General features: G+C 40.3%; 1 protein-coding gene across 4 annotated transcripts in view; it reads left to right on the forward strand.

Annotated features, from left to right (window-relative positions):
* The window catches only part of Dis3l2 (Dis3 like 3'-5' exoribonuclease 2), a 440,068-nt gene that overhangs the window by 360,154 nt on the left and 64,732 nt on the right, over nt 1-15,182 (forward strand). For all 4 annotated transcript variants that reach the window (XM_090373977.1, XM_090373976.1, XM_090373978.1 and 1 more), the window contains one exon: nt 2,797-2,944. In XM_090373977.1, coding sequence (XP_090230103.1) covers nt 2,797-2,944 — 148 coding nt within the window. The remainder of the gene's footprint in view (nt 1-2,796; nt 2,945-15,182) is intronic.

Genomic DNA, 15,182 nt, shown 5'->3' on the forward strand with positions numbered 1-15,182 from the left:
GTACATCCAGAATTTCAGAATAACATCAAAATTAATTATAAAACATTCAGTTTAATGAAGTATAAGTTAAATAAGAGCTTGAAGAACAAACTAGGCAATAAAACAGCTTGACAAATTAATTTAGAATGCAGAACAAGGTATATATCATGGAACAAAATGAAAAATGTAGAATAACTTATGTTAGCTCATACAGATATCATTATTTAAAAAAAAATAATGTTCAGTCAGGTCAATGCTTGGAATGAAAGGCTCTTCACAGAATAAATTAAGATTTCTCTTTTATTTGCCTAACTGAACATGAGATAATACCAGTGGCATGCAAAATTCAGTTTTTTCATCATCTATATGAACTTCTTTTTGATCCTTTTGATTTCCAACCATCACACATCATCAAGGGTGTGGTGGTTGTAAATAAAAAAAAAAAAAAAATTGTATCTGTTGTTATTACCCTCAGAGCTGAATATTAATATTAAAAGTAGAATGTAAAGAATGTAAGTAGAAGTGAAAAAAGGCATGTGGAGGTGGACAAGATCTATCCAGTTATATTAAAGGAAGTAAGCAAACCCTTAGCCATAATTATGAGAGCTTCCTTGGACTCGTGGGAGGTCCCCATGGACTGGAGGTGTGCAAATGTATCACCAATTCACAAAGGAGGTTCAAAAGGTGGCAAAAGTAACTATAGACCTGTTAGTTTACCTAGTGTTCTGGGGAAAAATAATCACTGGTTAAAGAAGCATTGCAATATAATTTCGATAAGACTCCAGTAATAGTTAAGAGACAGCATGGGTTTGTTAACGGGAGGTCTCGTTTGACCAATTTGATTGGATACTATGATGTGGTCACAAATGAACTGAATGCCAAAAATAATTTTGATATCATATATTTAGATATCAGGAAAGCTTTTGATACTGTTGTACCTGGAAGACTGCTGTACAAATTGGAGAGGTATGGCATTAAGGGTAAGTTGCTACGATGGATAAAGGGATGGTTGAGTGGGAGACGACAGAGAGTGGTAATCAATGGACACCACTCTTTGTGGAAAAATATTATTAGTGGAGTTCCCCAGGGTTTTCTATTGGACCCATTGTTGTTTTGTATATTTATCAATTAGCATTAGCAAATGCACACGATGCAAGAAAGCAAGCTTATATAGCATCAGCCAAAAAAAAAACTTCTAATTTCACCCATCCACTTGCTCCAAATGTATGTCTAGTTCTGCCTTGAATCTATTTAAGCTGTCAACTGGAGGCACCTCCGTAGCCAGGTGGGAAGGAGCAGCAGTGCGTAGCACACACTTCTTGATTAGACTGGGGTTCGAGCCCGTCACCACCAAATACGGAGGATGTGGAAAGGTCAGGGAATGACCACCGCATATCCCGGAGCAATATGGCCTTAGTTGCTAATGCTCCTAAAAACCAAATAACTAACTAATAACTAACTAGCTGTCAACTTCTACGACAGATGGAAGTTTGTTCCAGCAATCAACCACACGCTGGCTAAAGGCAAACTTCCGCACATCTATCCTACAACTGTCTTTCCTCAATTTGAATTTATGCCTTCTCAGGTGATTATTCTGAGCAAGAGGAAGAATCCCATCAGCTATTATTTTGTTATTTGTTATTTGGTTTTTAGGAGCATTAGCAACTAAGGCCATATTGCTCTGGGATATGCGGTGGTCATTCCCTGACCTTTCCGCATCCTCCGTATTTGGAATCCCATCAGCATTGAGCATACTAAAACCATTCAAGGCTTTATACACCTCAATCAGATCACCTTGCAACTGATATACCTTCATCAGTGATATTGATGAAGGTATATCAGGTTTAATGTCCAAATGATACAAAGTCCATATAATGTCCAGATGATACAAAGATTGGCAGGGTTGTTAACAACAGTAAAGACAGTATGCTACTCCACCTGAATCTAGATAAGTTGGGCAAATGGAGCTGAAAAGTGGCAACTGAAGTTTAACATCGGCAAATGCAAAGTACTGCATATGGGTAGCAGTAACTGAAGAGAAACGTACCAAACGTAGTACTACACTCAGGGAAGTGGAAAGTGAAAAACACCTATGGGTAATTGTGCAGTCAAATATGAAGTTTGCTGAGCTGAGCAGTGCAGAGGGGCTGACAGGGCAGGGACAGGTAGGTGATTATCCTGTTATACAAGCCAATGGTCATGCCACACCTAGAGTACATGTACAGGTGTGGAGGCCTCGATTTTAGGAAGGATGTAGAGTTCCTAGAAAGAGTACAAAGAAGGGCAACGAGATTGGTGGGGGGAACAAAGGGGTGCTCTTACCAAGAAAGGCTTAAGTTCTGCAAATTGCAGTGCCTGGAGAGTAGGCACCTGCGAGGTGATCTGATTGAGGTGTATAAAGCCTTGAATGGGTTGAGCAAGCTGAATGCTGATGGGATTCTTCCTCTTGCTCAGATGAAGAACCTGAGGGGCCACAGATTGAGGAAAGATAGTTGAAGAATAGATATGCAGAAATTTGCCTTTAGCCAGCGGTAGTTGATTGGGGGAACAGACTTCCATCTTTTCTTGTGGAAGTTGATAGCATAAATAAATTTAAGGCTGAGATGGACAGGCATTTGGAACAAATGGGAGCTTTTTTTTTTTTTTAGGGCTGATGCTGCATAAGCTTGCTTTCTTGCATCGTATGCCTCTGCTAATGAGCTATGAAACTGCTTCTCTCTCTCTCTCTCTCTCTCTCTCTCTCACACACACACACACACACAGAGTTAATATAAAGTTATGAATTTAAATAACAGTAAACTTTCCTTTTTGTTACAGTTAGCCCAGTACTTTTGTTCTGGAATTGTGGAGAATCCATGTGATTATCACCATTATGCTTTAAATGTGCCTTTATATACTCACTTTACATCTCCAATTCGTCGTTATCCAGATGTTATAGTGCATCGTTTGCTAGCAGCTTCATTAGGTAGGATGTTTTATTTTTAAATTTTTGTTGTTTTAATCGAAAATTGAAATTATTTGGATGTTATTTTTATTTATTTTTTTTTTTTTTCATATTTTCATTAATTAACCAGTTTCTTAGTCCTTAATTTCTTAAGGAAAGAGGCTATTACCTCTACTTTGTAATGTTGGAATTAAAACAAGTTGAATGTGTTGAATTTAAAGTCAAAGTTGATGGAAAAATAAAAACAAAAATGAATGAACAAGGTATAAAAGTATATAAGCATGTAAGCATAGAGTAGTCTGATAAAGTTTGCATAGATGGAAGTGAGAATTGCTCAAAGTGTCAAGTCTAGAAGGGTAAGGATAGTAGAAAAAAGACGTAATGTAGATTTGAAAAAGGCAAAAGAATGTTAATATAATATCCTAAAAGTTATGATGAATTAAGAAAATTATGGGCTGAATTGCATAGAAAGAAAGAAAGAAAAGAAAGACATTGTGCTTCTTAAAAGGATTCAGAGATGGGTAACTCACCTGGTGAGATCAGCAATTTTGAGGTGAAGGAACTGTAAAGTAAAATTATTAATACCAAATGATTAAACAAAATAAAGTAAAATAAAAGGTTGTAGAGCTGTCATCAGATATGGTCGGGCAAATTTAGTTATAAGTCGAATACAGGGAAGGCAAAAATGCGAAGTCTGATGTCAACAGAAGTAAATATTGAAATATTGATAATTTCCTCATCAAAAACCTCCAATGGATTCTTATCGCACCCTTTCACCTTTTGATTTATGCTACTCTATCAACAGTAGATTTATTTATTTATTTTTACAGAAATGATTACTGATATTACTTCTGTTTTGTTTCCCTCCATTTTGGACTACAGGTTATTATTATTGCTCTTATATTATTTCTCTCTGATTGGGGATTCCACCTCGTGACGGCTTTTGCTTCCAAGTACGCAGGGCGATTGTTTGTTATGTCTGGTGTTACTGTTGGTCAAGAAACTCTCTGACTGTCGCTGGGAGACCTATTGCTGCTAGGCTGTTATGTAGGGACTTTGGCACCATACCTGTGGTTGACACGATAATCGGAATAGTCATTACTTGTTGCATATGCCACATCCCTTTGATCTCCTGTCTTAGGTTTGTGTACTTCCTGATTTTTTCTACATGGGTTTTCTGCAGGTTGCCAGTGTTGGGTACTGCTATGTAAATCAGATAGGTAGCCATTTCCTTCTTGTCCACAAGGGTTATGTCTGGTCTGTTGTGTGGGATTGTCCTATCCATCATTATGGCGCAGTCCCAGTACAGCTTGTGGGTTGGAGTCTCTAGTACTGCCTGGAGTTCATAGTTGTAGTGCGGTACAGTTTTTTCCAATCAACTGGTATTTCCTTTCTAGCTTCTGATGTATTATCCTGACTACCTGGTTGTGTCTATGAGTCTGGGTGATCACCTTGCACCCTGCGGTGATGTGTTGGATCGTTTCTGAGGCAGGTGGCATTGTCGACATGTGTCATCTGACATTCCGGGCTCCTTTACGATGTATTTTCTATAGTTTCTGGTGTTGATCACCAGGTCTTGGATGACCATCATGAATCTTTCAGTCTCGGGGAAGAGCATCCTGCTTGTGAGCCATGCATTGGAAGCATGTTATTGATGTGATCTTGATGGAGGTCATTGTAGTGTCTGCCATGGAGTGTATTCTTTGCCCAAATTTCTAACTAAGTTTCTTGTGCCGTCTGGGTGGGATGGGGTTCTTCGCTTAGGTTGAGTGGAGTATACCACTTATCTATTTTCCTTATGGCCTGATGGAGTGGTGCTGTGTTTTTCTCAAAGTAAACCTTCAGGTTAACTATCCCTGTTTTCTGTTGCTCTATCAAGCCCTTTCCTCCCTCTTTCCGAGCTTTTTTTAGTCTCTCCACTGATGTCCTTGTCTTTCGCATGATATCTTCTAGCTCAGTGTTAGTCCAATCTATGACCCCGAAGGTGTATGTTAGTACTGGAGCTGTAGGTGTTTATTGCTTTAACTGTGTTCCCTCCGTTCAATTTTGCTTTCGGCAGACTTCTGAGTCTCTGATGATATTTTTCGGTCAGGCACTTCTTGATTTCCTTGTGCTCTAACTGCTGAGCCTACATCATCCCTAGGAATTTGTAGGTCTCTCCTTCTGTCATAGCTTCAATCTCTTTACCAGTCAGCAGCTGGTAGTTTTAGCCAACTAATTTTCCCTGGTGCAGTGTGCGAGTCTTGCATCTGTCTAGACCAAATTCCATCCTGATGTCCTTGCTGAATTCCTCAGTGATCCGTAACTGCTGGAGTTGCTTCTCGGTTGCCGCGTAGGGCTTGATGTCATCCATATACATCAAATGGGTGAGGGTGTAAAAGTTCTTTCTTCCTTCTTTAAGGTTATATCCATACTTGCTGCCATTAAGCATGGTGGATAAGGGGTTGAGTGCTAGACAGAACTAGAACCACAATGTGCTCAGAGCATCTTCTTGAAAGATTGCTCTTCTAATGGGGATTGGCCTGGTTGTGATGTTCTCAACCTTAATGGTGGTACTCCATTTCGCCATTGTTGCTCCTAGAAAGTTTGTCACTATCGGATTGACCTTATAGATCTTCTGGGTCTCTATTAGCCAGTTATGAGGTAAGGAGTCAAGGTCTTGTGGTAATCGATGTAGACCATGTATAGGTTGCGGTTCTTCTTGTAGGCTTGCTCCATAACTGCGGCATCTATGGTTAATTGCTCCTTGCATCCTTTCTGGTCTTCGGCCATTATGTTCTGACTCTCTAAGTGGTCTGATATCTTCTTGGTTATCCAGCTGGTCAGGATCTTTTACATCATTGGGAGGCATGTGATTGGCCTGTATTTTTATTTCACCTGGTTCCTTGCATCTTCGTCTTTAAGTTTCAGATTTGTGACTCCTTCAGTGAGAAACTTCAGGATTGTCTCCGTGTGCATTATCATTTGAGTGAACTGCTGTGCTAGGTTTGTGTGTGCAGGTGAGCTTCTTGTACTAGTAGTTGTGGATGTTATCAATTCCTGGGATTCGCCAGTTGTGGTTGTTCCTGATCGACTGTTTTACTTTTCCTTCTCGAATCTCCCACTCTCATCTCTTGTATGTCCTTGGTTTTCTTCCATTCTACTTCTATCCAGGGTACTCTGCTGTTATGCCATACTTCACTGTTGTTTGTTTGTTTTTTTTTGGTTTTTAGGTGCATTAACAAGTAAGGCCATATTGCTCTGGGATATGCGGTGGCCATTCTCTGATCTGAACCTTTCAGCATCCTCCGTATTTGGTGGTGATGGGCTTGAACCTCGGTCTAATCAAGAAGCATGTGCTACGCACTGCTGCTCCTTCCCACCTGGCTACGGAGGCGCCTCTTACTTCACTGCTCCAGATATTTCCCCAGAACTCCTCGATCGTCTTCTTCTCGGGTGATCCGTTTCCTGCTTTGTCATCTTCACCCAGTTTCCTATAGAAGGCTGTCTGGTCCTCATCGAAGATTCAGTTTTTTATTTTCCTCTGGGGGATCTCTTTGTATCAGTGTAGTCTCTTGCTGAGTGCGAGGAGGTTCTGCTTCAGTGTGTCCAAGTATTCTCTGATTTCTAGTATCATGTTTGCTGTGGATGCTGTCTCGCTTGAGGATGTTCTTCACCTTTCCAATCAATTTCTTACTTCTGTTACCCTGTTGGTACTGGTTAAACTGACCTATCTTGACTCTTAATTTTTCTGTCTTCTGCTGAAGTCTTCTCTCCCAAGCTGATGACGGTTCCTTCTGTTTTTGGTTCTTCTGCTGCTGGTCTCTCATTTCTTTTCCATTAATCCTAGTAGCTGCTATGGCAGGCAGCACAGTATACGGCAGTATGGATAGCCTCCAGCATTGCACCATTGTTGTCAAGGTAATGTGGCATTATTTGCCTATTGAGGTGGTCTGTTACTCTCCACAGGATTTTATTTGGGCTCTGCTTAGGTATCACGCGGGTTCTTGTGGGGTCCATTCCTTCGAATTCTGTTAGGACCTTCTTCCACTCATCTTCTATTCTGGATATCATGACTTCGTCTCTTTCCACTTCAGCTACTCTGGGTTGTATTCTTACTCTTCCTTCTGTGGTCTGCTGTTCCTCCTCTGCTTCCATATTGACCATATTCTTTGTGCTTTGTAGTTGATCGCTCACATCCTGCTTGATTTTTTCCAAGATGGCAGAAGCTATTAGATGATTCGTGATGATGATCCTTCTTTGGTCCACTAATCGCTGTTCGGTGACCTGAGTATCGTTCCAACCATTTGATATGTAGTCACGACCTGTGCATTGTCATATCGGTTTCTAGCCTGGTTATTTCATAGTATGCCCGCGTGATTTACGTATTCATTTCAATGCTCCACTTCATGCATTGGCATTTTCTTCCTTCCTGGGTGGTCACTAGTGCAGTTGCGCAGGAAGCACTTCCAAGTGGTTGGGCTGGATGGTTTGGCCCTTCTCTTGTGGTAGCCTTACGGGGGACAGTGCCACTTACTCCACTGTCTTGCTTGCCTGCGTCACACTCGATACAGTACGAATAATATTTCTCTGTGACATCATCCATCTATGGAGGTGGACTTGTTTTAGCTTCGGCTTATGTTATGGTTTTTTATTTATTTTTAGTTCTCCTGAGTGACACCAGTTGTCTGCCTCATCCGTCACTCCTACCTTGGGGGAGGTAGGTCCAATGGAGTAACTTTCGCAATGTTTTATTATTATTATTATTATTATCATTATTTAATATTATTATTATTATATCGGTCTCCCAGCGTAATATAGCCGTGCTCGCTTCCACCAAGGCTGGATTTGAACACGGGTCCATCAGGCTGGTAGTCCAGCATCTTAACCACTGGGCCATCACACCCCTTAATTGTTGTTGTTGTGCAAGGAAGCCTGAGGCTTCTGCTGCACCAGCCAAAAAAATTTAAAAATTCCGAATTACCCCGAGAAAGAGAGAGAGAAAACAAGAGTTTTCTCTACGCCTTTATCCCTTCCCCATCCTCAATTTAATACCTCTCCCCATACCTGTGCTTGTTACTATTTATTTTAATTCTTATCTCTACAAAATTCCAACACTAAAATATTTTTCCAAATTTACTCAAAAATCTACATATATTTCAAAACCTCTTTCCCACTCTGAAAACACTTAATTATATATTTTTTAGCCTTATCCTTATTTTTACCTTTATAATTTTCATATTATTTACACTGCATTGGGACTACCTTGTCCATACTGTAAGAGAATATGCTAATCTTTTTATTTTTGCTTTTTGGCTTTATTTCACATTTCTTCTACTGTTATGGACAAGTATGGAAATGCAATTCCTGATACATGGTTGGATGTAGTCCCCTGAATTACTTAACCATTTATCAATATTTACTTCTGCTGACATCAGATTTTACATTTTTGTCTTCCTTGTATTCGACTTATAACTAAATTAGCCCACCCATATCTGATGACAGCTCTACCACCTTTTATTTTATTTTATTTGATTTTACTTTACTTTATTTGGTTTAATCATTTGGTATTAATAATTTTACTTTATAGTTCCTTTGCCTCCAAATTGCCTCTGCAATTCAGCTCATAATTTTCTTAATTCATCATAACATTTAGGATATTATCATTCTTTCACCTTTTTCAAATCTACATTACTTCTTTTTTCTACTATCCTTTATACCCTTCTAGTCTTTGGCACTTTGTATAATTCTCACCTCCATCTATTCAAACTTTATCAAACTTATCTATGCTTATATGCTTATATATATATACACACACACACACACACACACACACACACACACACACACACACACACACACACACACACACACACACCGATGAGCCAAAACATTATGACCACTTACCTAATATGATGTTTGTCCTCCACGTGCAGCCAAAATAGCTCGTACCCTGCGAGGCATGGACGTTACAAGATTTCTAAATGTGTCTTGTGGTATCTGGTACCAACACATAACCAGCAGATCCTTCAACTCCTGTAAGGTCCGTGGTTGAGATGCCGCAGATTGGAGTTGCTGTTCCAACACAAACCACATATGCTCGATGGGATTGATGTCTAGGGAATTTGGACGCCACGGCAATATCTGGAAGTCTTCCTCCTGTTCCACGAACCAGTCTTGAACAATCCGGGTGGTGTGGCATGTCACGTTATCCTGCTGAAAGTTGGCTCCACCAGAGGGGAAGACCATTGCCATGAAAGGGTGTACCAGTCAGCAGTGATGTTTAGGTAGGTGGTAGACGTCAGAGTGCCCAGCATGTGGATGACTGGACCCAGGGTATGCCAGCAGAACATCGTGCAAAGCATGGCACCACCGTCACCGGCTTGTTTTCATCCCACGGTGCATCCAGGCACCATTACTTCCTCAATTAAACGACGCACACATACCCAGTGACGCCGGGTGCCAAGCGTTCCGTGGCCAAGCGATTTGTAGTGCATTTCTAAAAGCGATTTCTGCAAAGAGTATTTGAGCAAACAGATTCTATTTTTTGTTTCAAAAACCGTTTTCTTGATTTCTTTGTATATCCGAGTAGCACTTTCACTCTACAAGAAGTAGGGAAAGGCCCAGAAAGGGAATCCACCTTTCTGTTTTTTTTCTATAAATACTAATACTAACCCAGCCGCTTGGTCACCTCGTGGCACTGCTCCTGCCTCCCCGTGGCGGGGCCGGTAACCTGCGTGAAAAAGATAATCCCCCAGGGCCAAAAAGGAGCCATCATGGATTCTACAAATTTTCCACCTTTAGAGCCTTCAAGCTCAAGACCAGAATATTGTAATGAAGACAAGGAAAATAGCCAACCCAAAAGGCTTCGAACAGAAACACACTGTTCAGACATTCCCAATTTTTTGGTGATACACTCTCTGTCTACCCAGCCTGTGGGTAAGTTATCTCCGTTCGTGTTCAAAGACATCTAGAATCTATTGCAGGATCACCAAAAATGGTAAAGCGACTACAATCCAGAGATCTCCTGATTGAAACACCACGACCAAACGTTCGGAGTGGCTATTAAAGACAACGACATTTGGTGGGTTGCCAGTATCTGTTACTCCCCACAATACCTTAAATTCATCAAAAGGTGTCATCACAGAATGGGACTTAATTACTGTGTCTGAGGATGAATTAGTACAAGAACTTAGCAATCAAAAGGTAATCAGCGCTAAAAGAATAATGACAAAAAAAGATGGAAATCTCATTCCAACTCGTTCCATCATTTTAACTTTTAGTACTCCTGATTTGCCATCCTCAGTAAAAGCTGGATATTTAAACTGCCGAATTCGTCCATACATCCCAAATCCTCTTCGCTGTTTTAAATGCCAGAAATATGGCCATTCACAGCAGGCATGCAGAGGTGACGCCATCTGTCCTATTTGTGGAGCAAAGGATCATACGCAGACAGATTGTCCAGCCGCAATTCCCATCTGCCCCAACTGCAAAGGCAATCACCCCGCATTTTCTAAAACATGTGAAATGTGGAAAACAGGTAGGAATATCCAAAAATATAAAGTAGAACATAAAGTCACATATCCTGAGGCACGCAGACAAATAATGCTGACCATGCCAAGTCCATCTTATGCCTCTCGAACCCGAAGTTTTCATACAACTGCAATTCAAACAGATGTGTCGATACCGCCCAACGTCTCGCTAGCTAATTGGGTTAAAGCAACCATATCAACCACAGGAAAATAAAATTCTAAAACGAAAACCAGCAATGCCACCAACACCCCAATTAGTATCCCAAATGATACTGTGACAGTCTCAAATGACACAGAAAAATTCCCAATTGAGACTCGGACAGTTCCGCATAACAAAGAAAAACTAAAAACTACTAAAGATAATAAACCTGGATCATCAGCCAGTAGTATGGAAGTAGATGTAAACCCAGATCATGAAGAACCCATACTAGAACTTCACGCAAATGACACGATGGATACCGGACGCCCTACTTTCCCGAAAAAAGAACGAAAAAAATCCTCTTCAAACAAAAAACAGTCAGATGATTCATCCTCAACTAAACCAAAATGAACCACAACATCTTACAATGGAATTGCAGAGGCTTTCGTTCCAACACAGACGATATTCAATACCTAATTAACCAATATTCTCCGGTTGCCTTTTGTTTACAGGAAACTTATCTAACCACACAAATTTCTCCTTCGATAAAGAACTATTGCATTTATCGAAGAGATCGAAATACTGCTAACGCTGCCCATGGTGGTGTGGCAATCCTAGTAAATTCAAAGATCCCATCTAAACATATCCCACTCCAAACTGAAATAGAAGCTGTTGCTGTTCGTATAACTCTCCATGGTACAATAACACTAGTCTCAATCTATCTACCACCAAACTGTACTTACTCTTTAAAAGACCTTGAAGACCTCTTTATACAGATACCTTCACCTTTCTGTATATTAGGGGACTTTAACGGACACCACCCATTATGAGGCTCTCCTAAATTGGATAGACGAGGTCGACTAATTGAAAGTTTTTTGGAGGCACTAAATGTCACTGTACTCAATACAGGTGCACCGACACACGTACAGCTCCCAGCAGGACACACCTCAGCAATAGATCTCTCAATTTGTTCACCAGTACTATTGCATTTATCGAAGAGATCGAAATACTGCTAACGCTGCCCATGGTGGTGTGGCAATCCTAGTAAATTCAAAGATCCCATCTAAACATATCCCACTCCAAACTGAAATAGAAGCTGTTGCTGTTCGTATAACTCTCCATGGTACAATAACACTAGTCTCAATCTATCTACCACCAAACTGTACTTACTCTTTAAAAGACCTTGAAGACCTCTTTATACAGATACCTTCACCTTTCTGTATATTAGGGGACTTTAACGGACACCACCCATTATGAGGCTCTCCTAAATTGGATAGACGAGGTCGACTAATTGAAAGTTTTTTGGAGGCACTAAATGTCACTGTACTCAATACAGGTGCACCGACACATGTACAGCTCCCAGCAGGACACACCTCAGCAATAGATCTCTCAATTTGTTCACCAGTACTAGTTCCAACCATAGAGTGGTATGTAATAAACGATCCCATGGGCCGTGACCACTTCCCAATAGTATGCAACTTTCTGAAAGCAAAGACTCCTTCATTTCAACCCTGCAGAAAGTGGAAATTTGTCCGAGCAGACTGGGCAAAATTTCAGTCATCAATCGACCTTGATGAGGAAAAAATCCGCCTCCAGCATATTGATAATGTGACAGAATACATCACGTCGCATCTTCTAAATGTGGCTAAAGACACGATACCACTATCAAATCCGCCGGGCCGAAAGCATTATAATTACTGGTGGAATGACAAATGCACCACAGCAAAGAGAGCAAAAAATAAAGCCTGGAATTTGTTTCGGCAGTGCCCAAGCACAGTCAATCTCATTAATTATAAGAAATTAAGGGCAAAAGCACGCTTTATACAAAAGCAAACAAAGAAATAATCCTGGACCCGTTTTGCATCCAGTTTTCACAGAAATACTGATCCCAAAATAATATGGAAAAGAATTAGACAGCTGTCTGGTAAGTTTCCTACCATACCTTCTCCAATCCTCTCCTGGAATGGGAAAGATATATCTAATCCTGTAGATATAGCCAATGCTTTGGGCAATATTTTGGCAGAAATCTCAGCAACATCAGCCTATACTACCTCATTCCAAAGAATTAAAAACACTAAAGAAAAGCCGACCGGGCTAGCCGAGTGGGTAAAGTACCTGCTCGGCAACCCAAAGGTCGCGGGTTCGATTCCCGCCTCGGGCTTGGATCAAAGTACTGCAAAAACCTTGGGAGGTGCAATATGGCCACAGAAGCCGATGCGCCAACAACTACCAAATAAAAAAAAAAAAAAAAAAAAACTAAAGAAAAGCATGGTATTAATTTTGAAACTTCAAGCCTTCTCCCATATAATAAACCTCTGCAATATTCTGAACTGTTACATGTCATTAGAACAGCCCGCAATGGTGCTGCTGGACCAGATGGGATTTATTATGTCATGCTACAACATTTTAATGACAAAGCTTTGCGCCTCCTCCTAGTCTTTTACAATCGTATATTTTTAGAAAATGTTTTTCCAGTTTCTTGGCATCACTCTACAGTTTTGACATTCCTAAACCTGGAAAAGATCCATCCAACCCATATAGCTATAGACCCATATCTCTCGCAAGCTGCCTCAGTAAAATCCTTGAGAAAATTATCCACAGAAGACTCGTCTGGATCATTGAGTCGGAAGAGCTAATGAGCCATAGTCAGTATGGCTTTCGTCAAAACAGGTTATGCTTAGACTTTATGGTCAAGGCTGAATTTGCCATCCGTAATGCTTTTGTCAAACATAAACATCTAGTAATGGTTTCAATAGACATAGAGAAGGCATTTGATACCACCTGGAGGCATGGTATACTTAGTGATCTTTACTTTCTCGGACTACGTGGCAACCTTCCTTTATGTATTAAGAACTTTCTACATACTGGATCGTTTCAAGTTCGATACCAACATGCCCTCTCTTCAACTTTCATTCGAGAAGAAGGTGTTTCACAGGGATCAGTATTGAGTGCCACTCTTTTTGCTATTAGAATTGATTCCATCACCAAACAGCTTCCAAACACAATTGAGACTTATCTATATGCAGATGACCTTTCCATCTCCTGCCATTCCCAAAACATGAGATCTATTGAAAGACAGCTTCAAATTTCACTTAATAAAATACAACAATGGGCCAGCCTCAACGGCTACCAACTCTCTCAGCAGAAAACAACTGCAATCCATTTTTGCAGACAACGAAAACTTCATCCGGATCCTGAACTTCAAATTTCCAATGTCTCCATCCCAATTGCTACTAACATCAGATTTCTAGGATTAATCCTTGACCACAAATTAAATTTCCTAGATCATATTAAAAATGTACGGACTTCCTGTCTGAAAAAGATAAACATACTCAGAGCTTTATCCGCCCGAACGTGGGGTGCAGATCGTACCTCCCTGCTTCGGTTGTACAAGGCATTAATCAGATCCCGTCTCGATCATGGTGCTCCAATCTATGATTCTGCCAGAAAGAATGCATTACGCTGGCTTGATCCTATTCAACACAGTGCTTTGAGAATTGCAATTGGTGCGTTCAGAACGTCGCCAGCACAAAGTCTCTACATAGAAGCTCACGAGCCCCCACTAACTTTACGCAGGAAAACACTGTTATTGAAATATGCTGTCAAGATACAAAGTTGTGCCTCTCATCCCATTCAGTCCCACCGTTTTAAAACCTATACACATTTTAAACCCACCGTTAGAAAACCTATACAGAAACAAACCCAGCATAATTAAACCAGTTGGTCTTCGCCTTCTTGAACTGGTGCAGGTTTGGAATATTTCCATCCGGAAAGTACAGCAGACACCAACCTTTACTCAACCACCATGGGCTCCTCCTCCTCTTCCAACATGTGACACTTACCTCTGCCAATGGAGAAAGAATACTTTGCAAGCAACAAACTTCAAACAAATTCATGATGTTCACATTCAAAGATATATTGATTTCTACCAAATTTATACAGATGGCTCTAAATCTAATTCAAATGTTGGAGCAGCTGCAGTGTTTCCAAATACAGTTGTATCAGTATCCCTTCCATCAGATTTTAGTATATTTTCTGCTGAATTGTATGCAATAAAACTTGCTTTAGAAAATCTCTATTCTGACTGTTCTTTAAAATCTGTTATTTATACTGATTCCCTCAGCTCAATCATGTCGCTAAGTAATTCCGAAGATAAAGTTCACCCTGTTCTAGATGAAATCAGAAGCTTGTTACTACAAATCAAAAAATGTCACCAACTGGTTATCTTTTGTTGGATTCCAGCCCATTCCAGTACAGTCGATTCCGGTTATTTGGGACACATCGGGACTAGTGCATTTTGGCCCGATTAAGCGGCTGCTCCAATTATCCGAAGTTTCACGTAAATAGTTAAAAATACAATGTGCCCCCCCCCCCTTTGCAATTGGTTCACTGTACAATCAAATCACGTTACCACGAAAAGTACCGTTCACTATACGATGTGCAGTAAGCGCCGGTCATTGTGATCACGTTTGTGAATTGAATTTTAATTCTATTAAACAGTGATTCTAATTAGCGAAAATAGGAGGAATATTATCCACAGGCTATAAAAGTAAAGATATATTAAGCACAAATTTACTCTTTATTACCTTACCAATTAAAAAATTAAATG

Source organism: Mastigoproctus giganteus, chromosome 5, assembly GCF_048544385.1.
Source record: "Mastigoproctus giganteus isolate SK-2022 chromosome 5, ASM4854438v1, whole genome shotgun sequence".
NCBI lineage: Eukaryota > Metazoa > Arthropoda > Arachnida > Uropygi > Thelyphonidae > Mastigoproctus > Mastigoproctus giganteus.